This window comes from Coffea eugenioides, unplaced genomic scaffold (assembly GCF_003713205.1).
Source record: "Coffea eugenioides isolate CCC68of unplaced genomic scaffold, Ceug_1.0 ScVebR1_1927;HRSCAF=2864, whole genome shotgun sequence".
In the NCBI taxonomy this organism is placed as follows: domain Eukaryota; kingdom Viridiplantae; phylum Streptophyta; class Magnoliopsida; order Gentianales; family Rubiaceae; genus Coffea; species Coffea eugenioides.
The window spans coordinates 3,907-25,113 of NW_020862366.1; the positions used below are offsets into that span (position 1 = coordinate 3,907).

Below are 21,207 nucleotides of genomic sequence, written 5' to 3' on the forward strand. Positions count from 1 at the left end.
TAGCAAATGCACATATCTTAGTTTAACACATTCACAAGCTTACGTAATTGAAGAACACCAATAGTGTAATTCACAAGCTTACGTAATGCGAAGCCACGTGTAATTGAAGAACACCAATAGTGTTTTTATTAAGATGGACATATTGACGAAACAAGAAGTGCACGACGAAACATCATACATTGATCACCGAGTACATATAATTCCTCAACAAAGATAAAAATCTATACTTGGTTTCCTTAATTATTATTTTTCTTTTATTAGTTATTTTTTCCCATCCTCCTAGATGGATTTCTTAGTAAGATAGTCGAGTGAACAAGTAGTACATAAGAAACATAGACCACCAAGTACGTATATATATGGTCTGTAATTGGCTTTCTTTATTATTGGTTTTTCCTTTATTGTTCAAACTTTCCCTCCTCCTGGGCATTGGATTACGGTAATATCGCCCCTTATAACCGTTTTATTCTGTGCCGGATTTTGCAGAACTGGTCCTGAAATATCCATATCCGCCGACAAGCCTAAACGTTTTGGTGCCACCAACTATTGGAACTTCTTCTCGCCGTACCACCTACTTGTAAGTTAATATCCTGGTCCGTCGAATTCCAATGTGCTCACCCGTTGTATGGGGGTTGGGAAGAAAACTGAGGGAAAATATGCCCAGATGAGCTTGATCCATCAACGGGATGAACAGCTATATAAATGCCTTGGGCCGACCAATAGTTGGAGAATGTTGCTGATGCCTGTGTCAGTTAGCATCATTAACCAATAATGGTTCCAAAATTGGGGGAGTTCTCGGCATACCAGGGGCGCCGGCAACTGCAACACTGGTGGTTTTTGGTCCGCCCGTAAACACTTGAAGGTACACAGTAGTATTTGTTTCCTTTCCACGGCAGCAACCGTAAGGTCCAAGAAGATCAGCTTCTGAACAAACAAAGATTGCTAGTAATAGCACAAGGGAAATTTGGATGGATGCTAAAGCTGAACCTTTTGCCATTTTGTATGTTGAAAGGCTAGCTGAACAACAAAGAAGGAAGAAACAAATTAGTTAGATGGTGAAGATAATTTGTTCAATGACCGTATTTATAGGATGGAGGAGGTAGCAGTTGCAAATGGTTATAGTAGAACAATTAAATCAATCTTGACTTTTGATTTTTCCACATACAAATGGTTTAAATGAAATAATATTACATTACAAAGAGTTAGGTATAGCACAAAAAGTTTTAAAAGACAATTAAACATCAATGGGTGGCGACCTATCACAATAGGTATGTGCAAGAATTTCAGAGCCAAGAATTTCTTTTGATATATAGTGGGATAATGGAAAACATGAAACACAATTCCCTAAAAAAAAATGAAACACATTCAATAAGGTTCTGGAAAAGGTTTAACTCCACTCTGCATTTTCAAACTTGTACCACTTTAACAAGGTTCCGAACATATACTCAGTAGATAAATTAATGTTGACTTTTGATTTTTCTGCATATAAATGGTTTAAATGAAATAGGATTGCATTTGAAAGAGTTAGGTAGAGCATAAAAAGTTTTAAAAGAGAATTAAACCTCAATGGGTGGCCACCTATCATCGTAGGTTAGTGTAGAATGGCGTGGTATACACGGCAGATATATCATTCAAAATTCATAATTAAGAATTTTTTTAGTGATGGTAATCTAGGAGGGTGCCCGCGGGCAAACGGGGCCGGGGGGGAGGGATAATTTTTTGCCCCATTAAAAAATGGGGTAGCCGGAGAGGGAGTTTGCCCCCACCCCATCCCCTGCCCCGTCACCCGTTAAAAACAATTAAATTTATATGTATATAATTATATATGTGATATTTAATTTAATTAGTTACAAATTTATAATAATGATATTATTAGTTATAAGTATTATATAATGTATATTAGTATTTATAATATAATTGATATTATCAAATTCTAATAATTATACATGTCTACTAATAGAAATTGTTAATTAGTTATATCAAATTTACTAATACATTTATACTAAATTCCTAATTATACTTAACACAATAACACTTTTTTTCTCAAAAAATCACACAACAATGATTTAGTGATTGTATTTGTATCAAAAGTGAAAACTTGACTACTTTAGTTGTGTTTGTTTCATCATATTGGATTGTATTTAAATAACATTTGTTTGATTGTTTTTATGACTTACAATTGTGGAATTACAATGGATAATGATTTGGTGATGTGTTGGCATTTAAGTATTTGATTCTTTGGTCAAATTTGACTACAATGAAGTTGTATGACAAATTTTTATTCACCCTGTGGGTGTGCCCATAGGGAAGCGGGGCAAGGCGGGGACGGGGCAGGGGAGCAGTCCCCCGTCTAACCCCCGCCCCATTGCCATTCCTAATTTCGTTTGCTCTATAGTGTAATAATGGAAACCTTGAAAACTTGAAACAGATTTACCAAAAAAAAAAATGAAATACATTTAATAGGGCTCCGAAAAATGACTAACTCCACTTTGCACCTTCGAATTTGTACCGATTTAACAATGTTCCAAACTTATACACAGGAGATAAATCAAACTTGACTTAATGGTTCAAATGAAATAAGATTACTTTTCAAGGAGTTTGGTAGAGCATAAAAAGTTTTAAAAGAGAATTAAACCTCAATGGATGGCCACCTATCAAAGTAGCTTTGTGTAGAATGGTGTGGTATACATAGCAGATATATCATTCAAAGTTCAGAGTCAAGAATTTCTTTTGCTATATAAATAGTGAGATAATGGAAAGCCTTGAAATCTTGAAACACTTTTGCCTAAAAAACAAATTACAAAACAATGAAACACATTTCACAAGGTTCTGGAAAGAATTAACTCCGCTTTGCACCTTCGAACTTCTACCACTTTAATAAGGTTCCGAATTTACATTGAGTAGCTAAATCAATCTTGATTTTTGATTTTTCTCCATATAAATGGTTTGAATGAAATGTGATTACATTTGTAAGAGTTAGGTAGAGCGTAAAAAGTTTTAAGAGAGAATTCAATATAAATGGGTAGCCACCTATGAAAATAGGTTTGTATAGAATGGTGTACTTAGCAGATGTATCATTCAAAGTTGATAGTCAAGCATTTCTTCTGTTGTATTGTGGGATAATGGAAAAACTTAAAAACTTGAAACAAAATTACCTGAAAAAAAAAAACAAGGAAACACATTTAATAAGGTTCTAGAAAAGGATTAACTTAACTTTGCATCTTCGAACTTATCCCACTTTTCATTTTATACTCTAAATTTTAATTTTGAACACTTTGCACCCTAAGCTTTACTTTCACCTTTTAGTCTAGGGCCATTCATGTTTGCAAATTGCATAAGAGCCGCTCATTTTCTTGTTAGTTACGTGTAGTAATAGGCTTTTAGCATCCTCTCATTAAAAAATTAATTTAAAAAAATGTCCAAGCATAGGTTTCAATTTTGTAGTTGAAATTGAAAATGTTCACGCATGTTTGGCTATTTACACGCCATATAGGCTTTCAACCTCCTAACCCTAAAATTTAGGGGGTTTGGGGGGAAGGGGAGGGTTGGATGAAGAACAGAGATTGAAATAATAAATCTTTTGTAGCCTTCATTAAGACATTGATCGAATAAGAGAATGTCTGAAGAGAAATTGGAATGAAACAAATATCTTAATTGCACTAGAGAAGTGCAATTGAATATAGTTCTCGAGAATGTAATTTCCGTTGATTTCTATGTAGCAGATTGTTGTAAAATTTGTCTGAAGAGACAATCGAATACCCCCAAAACTCGCCAAATTCCTAACAGTTCACATATCTTTTGGAGTCGAATTACATGTCCACGTATGTTTCTCCCCTATTTAGCGGTAAAGATAATTAAAAAAAAAACTCAAACGTTGACTTTCCTGGTAATATGTTTTTGCTCCGTCCAATCCACATATGTTTATACACGATTCAGCAGTAAAATTGAAGAAAAGCGCGAAAGTTGACTTTCCTGATAACTAACCATTCTTCCCGTTTTATAAGGAATTAACTAAGCATTTTGTGGCCAAACCATTATCCATCTTCACCATCTAAATGGTGAATTGCACTTTAAGCTTAATGCTCAATAAAACAGAAGTTCTTAACCATGTTAAGAAAAAATAGATGAAAAGGTCTTTTGTCACCTTTTATTAGTTGTGGTAGTTATATAGGAGAAGGATTACCATTTGTTAAACTGAGTAAAAGATTATTTTTCATAAAGCAAGTTGGATGTACATCATATGTAAAACAAAAATTATGAAAAATAAAGACTACCTTACAATTAGACTTGGTGTACAATTATCAGTTCAAGCAAATTCCACAATTAGGTGTAGATTTTATCTAAGTTTCAATACACATCTTTATTAGCAAATGCACATATCTTAGTTTAACACATTCACAAGCTTACGTAATTGAAGAACACCAATAGTGTAATTCACAAGCTTACGTAATGCGAAGCCACGTGTAATTGAAGAACACCAATAGTGTTTTTATTAAGATGGACATATTGACGAAACAAGAAGTGCACGACGAAACATCATACATTGATCACCGAGTACATATAATTCCTCAACAAAGATAAAAATCTATACTTGGTTTCCTTAATTATTATTTTTCTTTTATTAGTTATTTTTTCCCATCCTCCTAGATGGATTTCTTAGTAAGATAGTCGAGTGAACAAGTAGTACATAAGAAACATAGACCACCAAGTACGTATATATATGGTCTGTAATTGGCTTTCTTTATTATTGGTTTTTCCTTTATTGTTCAAACTTTCCCTCCTCCTGGGCATTGGATTACGGTAATATCGCCCCTTATAACCGTTTTATTCTGTGCCGGATTTTGCAGAACTGTCTGAAAATATCCATATCCCCGAGCAAGCCTAAACGTTTTGGTGCCACCAACTATTGGAACTTCTCTCGCCGTACCACCTACTTGTAAGTTATATCCTGGTCCGTCGAATTCCAATGTGCTCCCGTTGTATTGGGGGTTGGAGAAAATGAGGGAAAATATGCCCAGTGAGCTTGATCCATCACGGGATGAAGCTATATAAATGCCTTGGGCCCGACCAATAGTTGGAGAATTGTTGCTGATGCCTTGTGTCATGTTAGCATCATTAACAATAATGGTTCCAAAATTGGTGGGAGTTCTCGGCATACCAGGGGCGCCGGCAACTGCAACACTGGTGGTTTTTGGTCCGCCCGTAAACACTTGAAGGTACACAGTAGTATTTGTTTCCTTTCCACGGCAGCAACCGTAAGGTCCAAGAAGATCAGCTTCTGAACAAACAAAGATTGCTAGTAATAGCACAAGGGAAATTTGGATGGATGCTAAAGCTGAACCTTTTGCCATTTTGTATGTTGAAAGGCTAGCTGAACAACAAAGAAGGAAGAAACAAATTAGTTAGATGGTGAAGATAATTTGTTCAATGACCGTATTTATAGGATGGAGGAGGTAGCAGTTGCAAATGGTTATAGTAGAACAATTAAATCAATCTTGACTTTTGATTTTTCCACATACAAATGGTTTAAATGAAATAATATTACATTACAAAGAGTTAGGTATAGCACAAAAAGTTTTAAAAGACAATTAAACATCAATGGGTGGCGACCTATCACAATAGGTATGTGCAAGAATTTCAGAGCCAAGAATTTCTTTTGATATATAGTGGGATAATGGAAAACATGAAACACAATTCCCTAAAAAAAAATGAAACACATTCAATAAGGTTCTGGAAAAGGTTTAACTCCACTCTGCATTTTCAAACTTGTACCACTTTAACAAGGTTCCGAACATATACTCAGTAGATAAATTAATGTTGACTTTTGATTTTTCTGCATATAAATGGTTTAAATGAAATAGGATTGCATTTGAAAGAGTTAGGTAGAGCATAAAAAGTTTTAAAAGAGAATTAAACCTCAATGGGTGGCCACCTATCATCGTAGGTTAGTGTAGAATGGCGTGGTATACACGGCAGATATATCATTCAAAATTCATAATTAAGAATTTTTTTAGTGATGGTAATCTAGGAGGGTGCCCGCGGGCAAACGGGGCCGGGGGGGAGGGATAATTTTTTGCCCCATTAAAAAATGGGGTAGCCGGAGAGGGAGTTTGCCCCCACCCCATCCCCTGCCCCGTCACCCGTTAAAAACAATTAAATTTATATGTATATAATTATATATGTGATATTTAATTTAATTAGTTACAAATTTATAATAATGATATTATTAGTTATAAGTATTATATAATGTATATTAGTATTTATAATATAATTGATATTATCAAATTCTAATAATTATACATGTCTACTAATAGAAATTGTTAATTAGTTATATCAAATTTACTAATACATTTATACTAAATTCCTAATTATACTTAACACAATAACACTTTTTTTCTCAAAAAATCACACAACAATGATTTAGTGATTGTATTTGTATCAAAAGTGAAAACTTGACTACTTTAGTTGTGTTTGTTTCATCATATTGGATTGTATTTAAATAACATTTGTTTGATTGTTTTTATGACTTACAATTGTGGAATTACAATGGATAATGATTTGGTGATGTGTTGGCATTTAAGTATTTGATTCTTTGGTCAAATTTGACTACAATGAAGTTGTATGACAAATTTTTATTCACCCTGTGGGTGTGCCCATAGGGAAGCGGGGCAAGGCGGGGACGGGGCAGGGGAGCAGTCCCCCGTCTAACCCCCGCCCCATTGCCATTCCTAATTTCGTTTGCTCTATAGTGTAATAATGGAAACCTTGAAAACTTGAAACAGATTTACCAAAAAAAAAAATGAAATACATTTAATAGGGCTCCGAAAAATGACTAACTCCACTTTGCACCTTCGAATTTGTACCGATTTAACAATGTTCCAAACTTATACACAGGAGATAAATCAAACTTGACTTAATGGTTCAAATGAAATAAGATTACTTTTCAAGGAGTTTGGTAGAGCATAAAAAGTTTTAAAAGAGAATTAAACCTCAATGGATGGCCACCTATCAAAGTAGCTTTGTGTAGAATGGTGTGGTATACATAGCAGATATATCATTCAAAGTTCAGAGTCAAGAATTTCTTTTGCTATATAAATAGTGAGATAATGGAAAGCCTTGAAATCTTGAAACACTTTTGCCTAAAAAACAAATTACAAAACAATGAAACACATTTCACAAGGTTCTGGAAAGAATTAACTCCGCTTTGCACCTTCGAACTTCTACCACTTTAATAAGGTTCCGAATTTACATTGAGTAGCTAAATCAATCTTGATTTTTGATTTTTCTCCATATAAATGGTTTGAATGAAATGTGATTACATTTGTAAGAGTTAGGTAGAGCGTAAAAAGTTTTAAGAGAGAATTCAATATAAATGGGTAGCCACCTATGAAAATAGGTTTGTATAGAATGGTGTACTTAGCAGATGTATCATTCAAAGTTGATAGTCAAGCATTTCTTCTGTTGTATTGTGGGATAATGGAAAAACTTAAAAACTTGAAACAAAATTACCTGAAAAAAAAAAACAAGGAAACACATTTAATAAGGTTCTAGAAAAGGATTAACTTAACTTTGCATCTTCGAACTTATCCCACTTTTCATTTTATACTCTAAATTTTAATTTTGAACACTTTGCACCCTAAGCTTTACTTTCACCTTTTAGTCTAGGGCCATTCATGTTTGCAAATTGCATAAGAGCCGCTCATTTTCTTGTTAGTTACGTGTAGTAATAGGCTTTTAGCATCCTCTCATTAAAAAATTAATTTAAAAAAATGTCCAAGCATAGGTTTCAATTTTGTAGTTGAAATTGAAAATGTTCACGCATGTTTGGCTATTTACACGCCATATAGGCTTTCAACCTCCTAACCCTAAAATTTAGGGGGTTTGGGGGGAAGGGGAGGGTTGGATGAAGAACAGAGATTGAAATAATAAATCTTTTGTAGCCTTCATTAAGACATTGATCGAATAAGAGAATGTCTGAAGAGAAATTGGAATGAAACAAATATCTTAATTGCACTAGAGAAGTGCAATTGAATATAGTTCTCGAGAATGTAATTTCCGTTGATTTCTATGTAGCAGATTGTTGTAAAATTTGTCTGAAGAGACAATCGAATACCCCCAAAACTCGCCAAATTCCTAACAGTTCACATATCTTTTGGAGTCGAATTACATGTCCACGTATGTTTCTCCCCTATTTAGCGGTAAAGATAATTAAAAAAAAAACTCAAACGTTGACTTTCCTGGTAATATGTTTTTGCTCCGTCCAATCCACATATGTTTATACACGATTCAGCAGTAAAATTGAAGAAAAGCGCGAAAGTTGACTTTCCTGATAACTAACCATTCTTCCCGTTTTATAAGGAATTAACTAAGCATTTTGTGGCCAAACCATTATCCATCTTCACCATCTAAATGGTGAATTGCACTTTAAGCTTAATGCTCAATAAAACAGAAGTTCTTAACCATGTTAAGAAAAAATAGATGAAAAGGTCTTTTGTCACCTTTTATTAGTTGTGGTAGTTATATAGGAGAAGGATTACCATTTGTTAAACTGAGTAAAAGATTATTTTTCATAAAGCAAGTTGGATGTACATCATATGTAAAACAAAAATTATGAAAAATAAAGACTACCTTACAATTAGACTTGGTGTACAATTATCAGTTCAAGCAAATTCCACAATTAGGTGTAGATTTTATCTAAGTTTCAATACACATCTTTATTAGCAAATGCACATATCTTAGTTTAACACATTCACAAGCTTACGTAATTGAAGAACACCAATAGTGTAATTCACAAGCTTACGTAATGCGAAGCCACGTGTAATTGAAGAACACCAATAGTGTTTTTATTAAGATGGACATATTGACGAAACAAGAAGTGCACGAAGAAACATCATACATTGATCACCGAGTACATATAATTCCTCAACAAAGATAAAAATCTATACTTGGTTTCCTTAATTATTATTTTTCTTTTATTAGTTATTTTTTCCCATCCTCCTAGATGGATTTCTTAGTAAGATAGTCGAGTGAACAAGTAGTACATAAGAAACATAGACCACCAAGTACGTATATATATGGTCTGTAATTGGCTTTCTTTATTATTGGTTTTTCCTTTATTGTTCAAACTTTCCCTCCTCCTGGGCATTGGATTACGGTAATATCGCCCCTTATAACCGTTTTATTCTGTGCCGGATTTTGCAGAACTGTCTGAAAATATCCATATCCCCGAGCAAGCCTAAACGTTTTGGTGCCACCAACTATTGGAACTTCTCTCGCCGTACCACCTACTTGTAAGTTATATCCTGGTCCGTCGAATTCCAATGTGCTCCCGTTGTATTGGGGGTTGGAGAAAATGAGAGAAAATATGCCCAGTGAGCTTGATCCATCACGGGATGAAGCTATATAAATGCCTTGGGCCCGACCAATAGTTGGAGAATTGTTGCTGATGCCTTGTGTCATGTTAGCATCATTAACAATAATGGTTCCAAAATTGGTGGGAGTTCTCGGCATACCAGGGGCGCCGGCAACTGCAACACTGGTGGTTTTTGGTCCGCCCGTAAACACTTGAAGGTACACAGTAGTATTTGTTTCCTTTCCACGGCAGCAACCGTAAGGTCCAAGAAGATCAGCTTCTGAACAAACAAAGATTGCTAGTAATAGCACAAGGGAAATTTGGATGGATGCTAAAGCTGAACCTTTTGCCATTTTGTATGTTGAAAGGCTAGCTGAAAAACAAAGAAGGAAGAAACAAATTAGTTAGATGGTGAAGATAATTTGTTCAATGACCGTATTTATAGGATGGAGGAGGTAGCAGTTGCAAATGGTTATAGTAGAACAATTAAATCAATCTTGACTTTTGATTTTTCCACATACAAATGGTTTAAATGAAATAATATTACATTACAAAGAGTTAGGTATAGCACAAAAAGTTTTAAAAGACAATTAAACATCAATGGGTGGCGACCTATCACAATAGGTATGTGCAATGGTGTGGTGTACTCAGCAGATATATCATTCAAAGTTCAGAGCCAAGAATTTCTTTTGATATATAGTGGGATAATGGAAAACATGAAACACATTTCCCTAAAAAAAAATGAAACACATTCAATAAGGTTCTGGAAAAGGTTTAACTCCACTCTGCATTTTCAAACTTGTACCACTTTAACAAGGTTCCGAACATATACTCAGTAGATAAATTAATGTTGACTTTTGATTTTTCTGCATATAAATGGTTTAAATGAAATAGGATTGCATTTGAAAGAGTTAGGTAGAGCATAAAAAGTTTTAAAAGAGAATTAAACCTCAATGGGTGGCCACCTATCATCGTAGGTTAGTGTAGAATGGCGTGGTATACACGGCAGATATATCATTCAAAATTCATAATTAAGAATTTTTTTAGTAATGGTAATCTAGGAGGGTGCCCGCGGGCAAACGGGGCCGGGGGGAGGGATAATTTTTTGCCCCATTAAAAAATGGGGTAGCCGGAGAGGGAGTTTGCCCCCACCCCATCCCCTGCCCCATCACCCGTTAAAAACAATTAAATTTATATGTATATAATTATATATGTGATATTTAATTTAATTAGTTACAAATTTATAATAATGATATTATTAGTTATAAGTATTATATAATGTATATTAGTATTTATAATATAATTGATATTATCAAATGCTAATAATTATACATGTCTACTAATAGAAATTGTTAATTAGTTATATCAAATTTACTAATACATTTATACTAAATTCCTAATTACACTTAACACAATAACACTTCTTTTCTCAAAAAACCACACAACAATGATTTAGTGATTGTATTTGTATCAAAAGTGAAAACTTGACTACTTTAGTTGAGTTTGTTTCATCATATTGGGCTGTATTTAAATAACTTTTGTTTGATTGTTTTTATGACATACAATTGTGGAATTACAATGGATAATGATTTGGTGATGTGTTGGCATTTAAGTATTTGATCCTTTGTTCAAATTTGACTACAATGAAATTGTATGACAAATTTTTATTCGCCCTGTGGGTCTGCCCATAGGGGAAGCGGGGCAATAGTCTATGCCCTGTGAGCTTGATCCATCACGGGATGAAGCTATATAAATGCCTTGGGCCTGAGCAATAGTCTATGATGGTATCGAACAGGAACCCGAACAATGGAATCGTTTATAGTTGAATTAACCAGATAACTTGCTTCAGAATTTAACAATAAGCAATAATAATAATGAAAGCTGATAAGAATTCAACTTAATGGTGTTATATTGATCAGAATAAGAAGATTACAGAATTGGCGGGAAAAAGAAAAGGAGATGAACAAGAATGAAGGAAATCAGAAAAGGACAATGCTCAGGGAATGATCCCTAACAATGGCTAACAAATTCCTCTTTTCCATCTCTGATCCTAACTATATATAGCTAACTAATAACTAATTCCCTCGGCTTTATCAATCTAGCTTGGCCACGTGGCTTCTGTTAACAGAATTTGTCGTAGTTTCACTTGCTTGCTGAGCTCACGTTTCTTGAGCAATTCCCTAGTAAAGGCATGGTTCTGGTTCCACGCCTTCACTTGCATCATTCATATCTTTCATGTGAGGACCCGAAAATTTTCTTATTTTATCTTATTTTATTGGCTTATTTAATTATTTATTCACATGTTTTCTCCGAATAATTTATTTCAACCATTTTAAATCCATTTACATGGAATAATGTCTCACTTATATTTTTAAAGTGTCCTGTTAGCAAATTTAATTTTTCGGAGGGTCGTTTAGCGAGAAATAACGAGTACGCGTTTTCGAGGCGATATTCGATCCGAGAGTGCAATAATCCTGGAGAATTAAGAATGATCAATAGTAGACTAAGAAAAGTTAATTGAGAGATTAAAGGTGAGTGAGTTCAAATTTTCGCTTTATCGCGCGCGAGTCGGAAGTTCGCGTATTTCGTGTCAAAACGGCTAAGTGGAGATTTGAAAAATTTACACTAGACTACTAAGAGTGAATAATTATAGCATTAAAGGAATTGCATTTGAAGATTAGTGTACACGTGAAACAAACAAGAGAGAAAAGTGGTAGTTCGGGACACTATTCGCGCACTATTCGCAGTTGAATTTTGCATAGCTTTTGGCCACAAATTCTTCAAGCTTCCAAGGGAAGATTCACACAACACAAACCCTTCTCTCCCTCATCTCTCTCTCTCAGCCGAACAGCAAAGGAAAAAGAAGAGAAGAAAACTTCTTCATCTTGCACCATTTTTGCTTCCATTTCCCTCACGAATCACCATCCAACTTCCATACTTCTTGGAGATTCATCTTAACTTGAAGGAAGACATCATTTAGTGGAGTTTCTTGGAGGTTTTGTGGTGAAAAATTTCTGGTTTCATCAAAGGTTAAGAGGTAACCCTTCACCTTCCTCAAATCTTTCCATTTTCTTCAAGAATCCAGCTTAGATTGCATGGGTTTGAAACCCTAAGCTTGAAATAGGCTAGCGGACTTGAGATGTCTCATTTCTTGTTTTAATCACTAGGCTAGCGGTCTTGAGGTGGATTATAGGTAACTGGCTTGAGGTGTAATTAGTTGATTGTGGTTATTTATGTGTTATTTGAGATGAATACGGTTAGAAAGTGAAGGACAAGCTATGCATAGAGCTGGCTGAAATTCTGTCCATTGTTGCTCTGTTTTAATTAGAATTTTTGGTGCTTGTATGGCTGTGAAATTGAGTGATATATGTTGTATATTATGTGTACAAAGTTTCTATCAAAAATCGTTTCAATTGGTTGCTCAAAACTAGAGTTTTTGAAAATGAAAGAAATCTGGAAATGGTAATCTGGCAGCCGAACAGTACCTCTTTGTTCTAATGTATCTCTCTGTAAAAGTGTCAAAATCGAGTGTCGTTAGCGGAATTCAAAACTAGACACTCATAACTTTCCAACGGTATAAAAATCACCCGCTAGTTCATTTTGAGTCATCCGTAGTGTTTCGGCAAAATTTGTTGTTCTGTTATGACTAGCTGTCCGAGAGGAATGGAGAAGCTGCATCTTGTGGCTCAAATTTCTCTCACTTGTGAATTGATTTTGGAAATAATTTATTCTGATGAAATGTAGCATTTTGAATCTAGTTTTCAACACCACCAACCATTCCCAATTTGAACTTGTATTGAGTGAGATGTGGTCTGATTTTGAAAGTGCAATAAGGCTGGAAAACTGGAAAGTTTTTCCACTCTTGCTGGCTGAATGGTCAGAGTTGTTTTGGGATGTTTTGTCAAGAGAATTTTGATGTCAATTGCTTGTCAATTGTTTATTAAATGTTTCTAGAACCTTGTTTCAAAAGTGGATCGAATTGGGGCTGATTTCATTGTGCAAAACATTTGGAAAAGAAAGAAAAGCAAGAGGGCAAATTAGCCTTGAAACATTTTTCGAACTTTGGTAGTTTTGTTGACTGCCTTCCCACGTGAAATTTGATTGAGACGTAGTCCACATATAGAAGTTTAAGTGTACCAAATTTGGTGTAAATTCAATACCATTTCGATATCCAAATTACGCCCCAAAATTGGCTTTTCAAATTTGGAAAATTTCTGAACAACGTACAAAAGTCAGCCGAATTTAAGCTACTATATCTTGACTCTCAAAATTTCGAAGTTAGTTCCATTTGTCGTGTTTGAAACCTTATTTGGAACTCTTGTTGTGTTACGAATTTCAAGGGCTGATTCATTTTCTGTGAATTACGCCGAATTTCCAAAGATGACTGCAAAACCAAGACTGGTGCAAACCTGTCCTATTGGAACTGAAATTTTGAGTTGAAAAATGAGTGTTTTTCGTTTAGAATCTTGGAAAAGTTCTTCTAGGAACTTTTAGTACTCCGAACCTAATTTCCAATGGTGTAGAGTTGTCCAATTTTGGACATGTCAAACTCAAGATTTGATTTTTTTCAAGTTTGTCACTTAAAGATGAAATTTTCCGATTTCTTATGAAATGAGCTTTTGAGGACTCGTCACCTTATCTTGATATGATAAACCGTTTTAAAACCTGATTTCATGGAAGAGGCAAGTCTCTCTTGGAACTTTGACTACTCACTTTTGAACCTCAAATTTCGAGTGATTAAGATTCGCTTTCATGACATTCTTTTAGTATTGCAAGTGTACATTCTTCCTGTTAGCAAGGGGTTTGTAAGTAATAGTGAGTGATAACCAATTATTATTTGCTCAGGTGCTCAAGCGGATCTTCAAGAGAATCTCAGAGCAGAGGCCTAAAGACTTACTTGCTCAATTACTCACTTTTGATTTGGTGAGTGTCAAGTGTATGAAGTGTTGTTACGTGCTTAATTGTTCTCATTAATTGAGTATTTTGAAAGTGTCGAGCGAGTGTGTATTTTATCGCACCCGTTCTCTCCTAAGTGAATTATATAGAATTGTATGAAGTGAATTGTTAAGTGAATTAAGTGAAATATTGCAATAGTGAATTATGCTATGGTTGCATATGTCGATTGGAGTAAATCTCCTCGACTTATATTTTTAATAGTGGGGGGCGCCCAAACTCATCGGCAGACCTTGCGACTCGAGCCAACATGGGCTTGCTCGTGATGCTTGGTGAGCCATGAGAAAAATTTTATAAGTTTGGATCTATTGGAGAGATCTTACTTAGCATACTCGAGTAGTATCGTCTTATATAAAAAAAAAAGTGTGGGCCCGGAGCAGGGGGTGTTACGGTGAACGAGGAAGAGTAAGTGAAGTTCAACGGATGTAATACCCACCCGGTTGACGGAGTGTCATCGCAGGGAAGTATTTGACTGAGTCTTGGCGAAACAAGTGGAATATAACTCTTGAGAGCTCCCGTATCCTTATCAAGTATGTTTTATTGTTAATTATGAACTACTTGAATGTTATAGCTTTTATTCTCGTATAAGTGTTATTGTTATTTGAACTATGTGTTTTGCATGCTTTCTTGACCTCACGAGCATTCGTTCACTCCATTAGATTTTTTTTCCTTAACAGGAGTCGGAATGAAAGGAATTATGGAGAAGTCGACTTGATGCACTTTTTATTAGGGTTTTGAATGTAATTGATTAGATGACTTTTGAAAGCTGTGTTTTTTAGAAAAAATGATGTACTTGGTATCTTGAAGTGTAAGAATTGAATACTTATTAAGGAAGCGACTTTTCGTTATACCTTCGACTTTTATTATTGACGGGATTTTTATATCAATGCAAGTTTAAATCCGATTTTACACCTGTTGGACTGTAAGTATACAGGTCGAAATTGTAATACAAGGTGTGTATCGGGTCGATCCCACAAGGAGCAAATTAACCAATTACTAGGTCCTCATTTTCTCTATTATTTAGATTATTGAATGAATTTGAGCAAAGAAATGTAATACAAATGTCTACAAATCTGATCTGCAATTCTATTTTAACAAATGCTAAATGCAAATGGAGAAATTTCACTCAAGAATGATTCTAGGGATATAGATTCTACTTATGGCATAAACAACACAAATGAATGGATTTACCTCTTGCTATTATTCTTGTTTAACCAAAGATTCATTTCCAAAATTACCAAGTCTCATTCTCATGATGAAATGGCCTAAAGTAGTTCAGTTTTTCCTATTTTCATGGTAAAATACTAATTCTACTATGTTTTCTTTCATGAAATGCTAAAAAATCCCCTTAAGTGTATCTCTATTTTTATGAACATACAACTCAAGCTTTACTCATGCGTTTCCATTGTTACTACCAATTCTCATTGAACAATAACAACTATAAACATGCTATTAGTGATCAATCAATAACAAGTAATTATAGCTACACAAGTAGATAAGTTAATACAAGATATCACAAGTGTAAATCACATTCAATTCATATTATTTGGCCATAAGGTTCATCTACTCCCTAAATAAGGAAAATTAGCTACTCATGAATGATTTAACAATCAAACTCACAAGTTTTTTAATGCAAAACATCATAAAGTACAAGTACAAGAAAGATAAAAAAAAGTTTAGCCAATTGAAGGTGAATCTCTCCAATTCCTGCTATGCTCTTGCACAGTATGATTACAAGTGAAAACTCCAAAATGCTTCTTCAAGAACTTCTAACTAGAGAGAAAATGTTACAAGATGAAAAACTCCCCTATGTATGGTTGTTCTGACCTTTCCCAATGTCTCTGCATAAAAACTGCTCAAGAACTTCATTTTTCCAAGTCAAATTCCACCTTTTGATTCCCAAATCTCAACTTTGTTAGGATAGTCCATAACCAATGTTTTTGACTTGAAAATAAGCCATATTGTCTGCCCTTTTGTCTTCTGAAGCATGTGCACCAAATTCCCTTGCAACTTATAGCTAGAAAGCAATCTGAACACAAGAGAAATGGCTGAGCAAATTGCAGATTTTCGGCTACAAAACGCGACTACACAAAACGCGGCATCAACTCCTGTTTTCAACTTGGCCTTGTTTCAACTGCGATTTTCTCTATGATGAAGGCCGAACTAGCTTTTGTCCAAAACACAAAAGTTGTAACCCTTTGAGTTAGCTTTTCAATGCTTTAAGAATCATCCAAATCGGAGCTTTGTAGCCTGAGATATGATCGAAATACCATCACCTGGTCAAACCCCTATTTCGATTTTCGACCACAGAATGCAGCTTCTGTATTCCGACTTTTTGTCCATGAAAACAACAGAATTGGATTTCGATGTTTTCATAACAATTGTAGATCTCTTTCTTAAATTTAAAATGGTATAAAGATCACCTCAAGCGGATAAGTGTAGCTCCAAATATAGTCGAAATACCGAAGAGTGTCAAAACTGTCTTGAACCGCACTTCTTCACTTAAACATTTTTTACTTCATTTCTCTTTTAACCACTTGAATTCATCACCAATTATCTATTTTTCACCTCACTTGACATCCTTTGGTGATTGAATTATTAAACCTGCATAAAAATGAAGTTTTTATCACTAAAATCAATAGCAATGCAATATTAACCACTTTTACCAAAAATATATATTTTTACCAAAACCTAGTTATTTTAGTTATAAAAATAAATAATCAACCCAAAATTAACTAATAAAATGCACTTAAAAATACGTAAAATAAACTCTTATCAATTATTCGGTTATTTATCCTTAATCTTGAATTGAAATTGTATCGAGTCCTGACGAGAGTTGGGCAGATGTCCCGTCGATACCCTTGGGAGAAGTGGGAGCGTCACAATTAGTATCAGAACTTAGGATTCAAATCTTTGTAGTGTATCTTAGGCAAAAAGTTTAGGATACTAGATTGTGGAATTCACTTGAACATTAACCTATTATATTCCAGTGGTTAAAGAGAATTGATACTTGAGAATTTCTTAAACGGCATTGGTGGAAAAGACACTAACTTTAGAAATCTATTTGGGAGATATATTAGAGACTTTACTCTTGAAATTAGAAATGAGATAACTTAGTTATACCTTAAATATTGTTTGAGCGAGTTAGTGACTTTAAGTTTCTAACCCGGAAATTGTGGTTGTTTTGCAGGGATGGAAAATGGTAATAGGGAACGTGTTGTTAATAGTAATGGTCATACTAATAACCACGTGGAGTCTCTTAGACCTATTTACTATCGAACTCTTGGTTGAGAAGATTGTGTGCGTTTCTCGCCTTCTACTAGGTTTCTCCGATGTCTCTGTAAGGCGACATATGTGTACCCTAATAACCTAGTACTGCCCCTTGACGACGAGCATCGTCAGTTGGTGAATACCAACCGAGCTTTACTACAGGAGGTTGAGGAGTTGAGCCTTATGGTGAACGCTCAAAGTGATAGGATTGCAGAGCTAGCGGGGACGATAGTGGACGAGATGATTAGGGCTGAGACCGCTCGTGATGAGATTCAGAGGGTTAGGGCTCGACTTACTAGGATAGGTGGGGAGGTCCGGGATCAGGCTTCTAGGATCTTGGCAGACACTGCTATGTTGATTGATGAGGTGATGGATGTTGTACAGAATCCGGTTCAGGAGGGCACTGAGGAGGAGCCTTTCGAGAAGGATCCGGAGGAGGACCCTGAGGAGGAGGTTCCGCCTGATAGTCCTGCTGAGAATTAGATTAGGAGTGATGACTCTCTTTTGACTTTTGTAGCTAGATGGGGTGATGCTAGTTCAAAAACCATTGTATTTTGATTAACTGTATGGCCTACTTTTGAGACACTTAAATTTACTTTTGTCGTGTCTGACTAAATGTACTTGTGTGGCACCTATGTGTCATATTTTTATAAATGACACATGACTTACTAATTGTACGAATCTTGAATTGTTAATATATGCTGGTTAATGTTATTTCCAAAATTTTTCATATTGGCTTTTATTTTAAGCATCTTCTCGCATAATTATTTTATTTCTTGAATTTAACCATAACTAAGATCATGGATGGACGATATAGAGGTCGGGGGTGTGGGGCTAGACAAACCCAACCTCTAGGGAACGATCAAGAATCGGCAACTGGGCTGACGCAAGGACAAAGACATGTAGAGGGTGACCAGGTGGCTACTGCCATCAACCGCATGACGGATATTTTAGAGCGATTAGCAGAGCGAGATGGTCAAGGACCTATTAATCAACTTGGGGCTCAAGATAGAGGGGATGATAGGGATTTGGAAAGATTTTTGAAATTTGCTCCACCTAAATTTATCGGAGGACCGGACCCTGATTTAGCAAAGAACTGGTTGGAGAGAATAACCAATATATTTGCTACCCTACACTATACTGAAGAGAGACAAGTGAACTTTGTTGTCTTTCAATTTGAGGGTGTAGCACGTGCTTGATGGGACGTGATAAGAGGAAAATAGAAAAAAGCACAGACCCCTTGGATATGAAAAAACTTTACCCGAGAGTTTAATGAGAAATTTCTCCCACCATTGATTCAAGAAAAAATGGAGGATGAATTTATAAAGTTGAGACTGGGGACTTCTAGCGTGGCTGAATATGAAGAAAAATTTACTAAGTTTTCTAAGTACGCTCTAGAACTGGTGACTAATGAGCGAAAAAGGATAAGATGTTTTGTGCAATAATATGGACATTCAGGAGGGGTTGGCGGTAGCCCAAATCTTTACTTTCACTGAAACCTTAGAGAAAGTACAGAGAGTCGAAAGTGCAAGGTTGTAAGTTAGGGATTTCCATGCTAAGAAAAGGAACACTCCTAGTTACTCCTCTGGTCAAGCAAGTAAAAGTACACCACCTTCTAAAAAGGAAAAAGAAACGGGAAGAATAAAGACATCCAGTACACCAAAAGAGACTCAACGAAGAGGAGGCCACAATGGGCAAGGTCAAGTGAGAGAAACGCCTTTTGGTGGTCAGGCCGTGACTCCTCAAGTTAGTTGTGGCCGCTGTGGCAAGTCCAATCATGTGGAAAATGATTGTTGGAGGAAATCAGGAAAGTGCTTGTACTGTGATAGTGTCGAGCATCAACTCGCAAGTTGTCCAAGGGTGCCGAAGGTAGGAGGTAATACTCAAAGGCCAGAAAAGCCGGCATCTAAACAAACTAGTGCTGGAGGAAGTCGATCTAAAGTGACGGCTAGAGTTTATGCATTAGATCATCAACAGGTTTCTAATTCCACTAAGGTCTTTGAAGGTATGATTCTTATTTTCCATTACTTACCTAAGGTTCTAAATGACCCTAATACGACACACTCTTTTGCAAACCCTATTTTATGAATGGGATAGACGTGAGACCAATTAAATTACCCTATGACTTGGAAGTTAAAACGCCTATTGGGGAATTAAAATTTAGTTGCTAACTTGGTATATAGAAATTGTGAGATATGGGTTGGAGAGTATAAGTTATTGATTAATCTGATAAGCATAACTATTAAGGGGTATGATGTAATCCTAGATGTTAATTTCGAGAACGAAATTCTTTTTCAGGAGGCACGGATATGAGAACCCGAAAATTTTCTTATTTTATCTTATTTTATTGGATTATTTAATTATTTATTCACCTATTTTTTTCGAATAATTTATTTCAACCATTTTAAATCCATTTACAAGGGACAATGTCTCACTTATATTTTTAAAATGTCCTATTAGCAAATTTAATTTTTCGGAGGCTCGTTTAGCGACAAATAGTGAGTACGCGTTTTCGAGACAATATTTGATCCGAGAGTGCAATAATTCTGGAGAATTAAGAATGAGCAATAGTAGACTAAGAAAAGTTAATTGACAGATTAAAGGTAAGTAAGTTCAAATTTTCGCTTTATCGCGCGCGAGTCGGAAGTTCACGTATTTCGCGTTAAAACAACTAAGTGGAGATTTGAGAAATTTATACTAGACTACTAAGAGTGAATAATTATAGTGTTAAAGGAATTGAATTTAAAGATTAGTGTGCACGTGAAACAAACAAGAGAGAAAAGTGGTAGTTCGGGACACTATTCGCGCACTATTCGTAGTTGACTTTTGCATTACTTTTGTCCACAAATTCTTTTAGAAATTGGGGTCATGTGCGCGATTTTTAGAAAATTGCAGCAATTTTTGCACTAAAAGTGCAGAGCATGAAACACATCCACTAAAACGCGGGCTAGCCTCGCATTTTATGATCACGTTTTATTGAATTTTCAAGAAAATTTGAAGACAATGCGGGCAAAAAGGCCACCTCACCCGCGTTTTGCCCGCGTTTTTAGCTTGGATCAAAAAATTGAAAACGCAGCCTATGAAATGCGACTATGGCCCATTTCCTTTACCTGCGTTTTAGAATCTGCAATATCCAACCATAAAATGTGACCCCAGAAACATGACTACGGTCGCATTTTCGTCTGCCTCTTTTAAACACAAAAAACGTAGGCTATATTTTTTCTTCTTCTTCCTACCTCTCACCCGCTTTTTCTTACTCGTTTACACGCACCTTCATAAATTCTCTCTTTTACTCTATTTCTTTGTAAACAAATATCAACCCAACTTCTTTTAACCTTTATAAACCATTTTTAACTGATTAAAATTAAAAAAAAAACCAAAAAGTTGATTTTAAAGAAATTGAAAGCTAGGGTTCTTGGTTCTAAATTTCTTCAATTGGAGGTCAATTAGAGGGTGTTTCATAGGATTTTTTGAATCATTAGCATCACCAAACATCCTTCTACTTGATTGAGGTAAATTCTTCATCAAATTTTCGTATTTTAGAAGTTGATATTTTTCAATTTCCTGAGTTTTCTGACATTTTCTAATTCTCATTTTTTGATGATATTTATTGATATTTTTGGCCTCCAATATGC

General features: G+C 35.2%; 2 protein-coding genes across 2 annotated transcripts; both read right to left on the reverse strand.

Annotated features, from left to right (window-relative positions):
* Positions 1-4,763: 4,763 nt before the first annotated feature.
* Positions 4,764-5,348, reverse strand: LOC113756062 (dirigent protein 2-like). The gene has a single exon (XM_027299861.1). It carries the CDS (start codon positions 5,346-5,348, stop codon positions 4,764-4,766), a length of 585 nt encoding a protein of 194 aa, XP_027155662.1.
* A 3,769-nt stretch (positions 5,349-9,117) lies between these two features.
* LOC113756063 (dirigent protein 2-like) lies at positions 9,118-9,702 on the reverse strand. The gene has a single exon (XM_027299862.1). The coding sequence runs from the start codon at positions 9,700-9,702 to the stop codon at positions 9,118-9,120; it is 585 nt and encodes a 194-aa protein (XP_027155663.1).
* Between the last annotated feature and the right edge of the window lie 11,505 nt (positions 9,703-21,207).

Coding starts and splice junctions, on each gene's coding strand:
- LOC113756062 (XM_027299861.1), bottom strand. CDS start 5,348: ATGGCAAAAGGTTCAGCTTTAGCATCCATCCAAATTTCCCTTGTGCTA.
- LOC113756063 (XM_027299862.1), bottom strand. CDS start 9,702: ATGGCAAAAGGTTCAGCTTTAGCATCCATCCAAATTTCCCTTGTGCTA.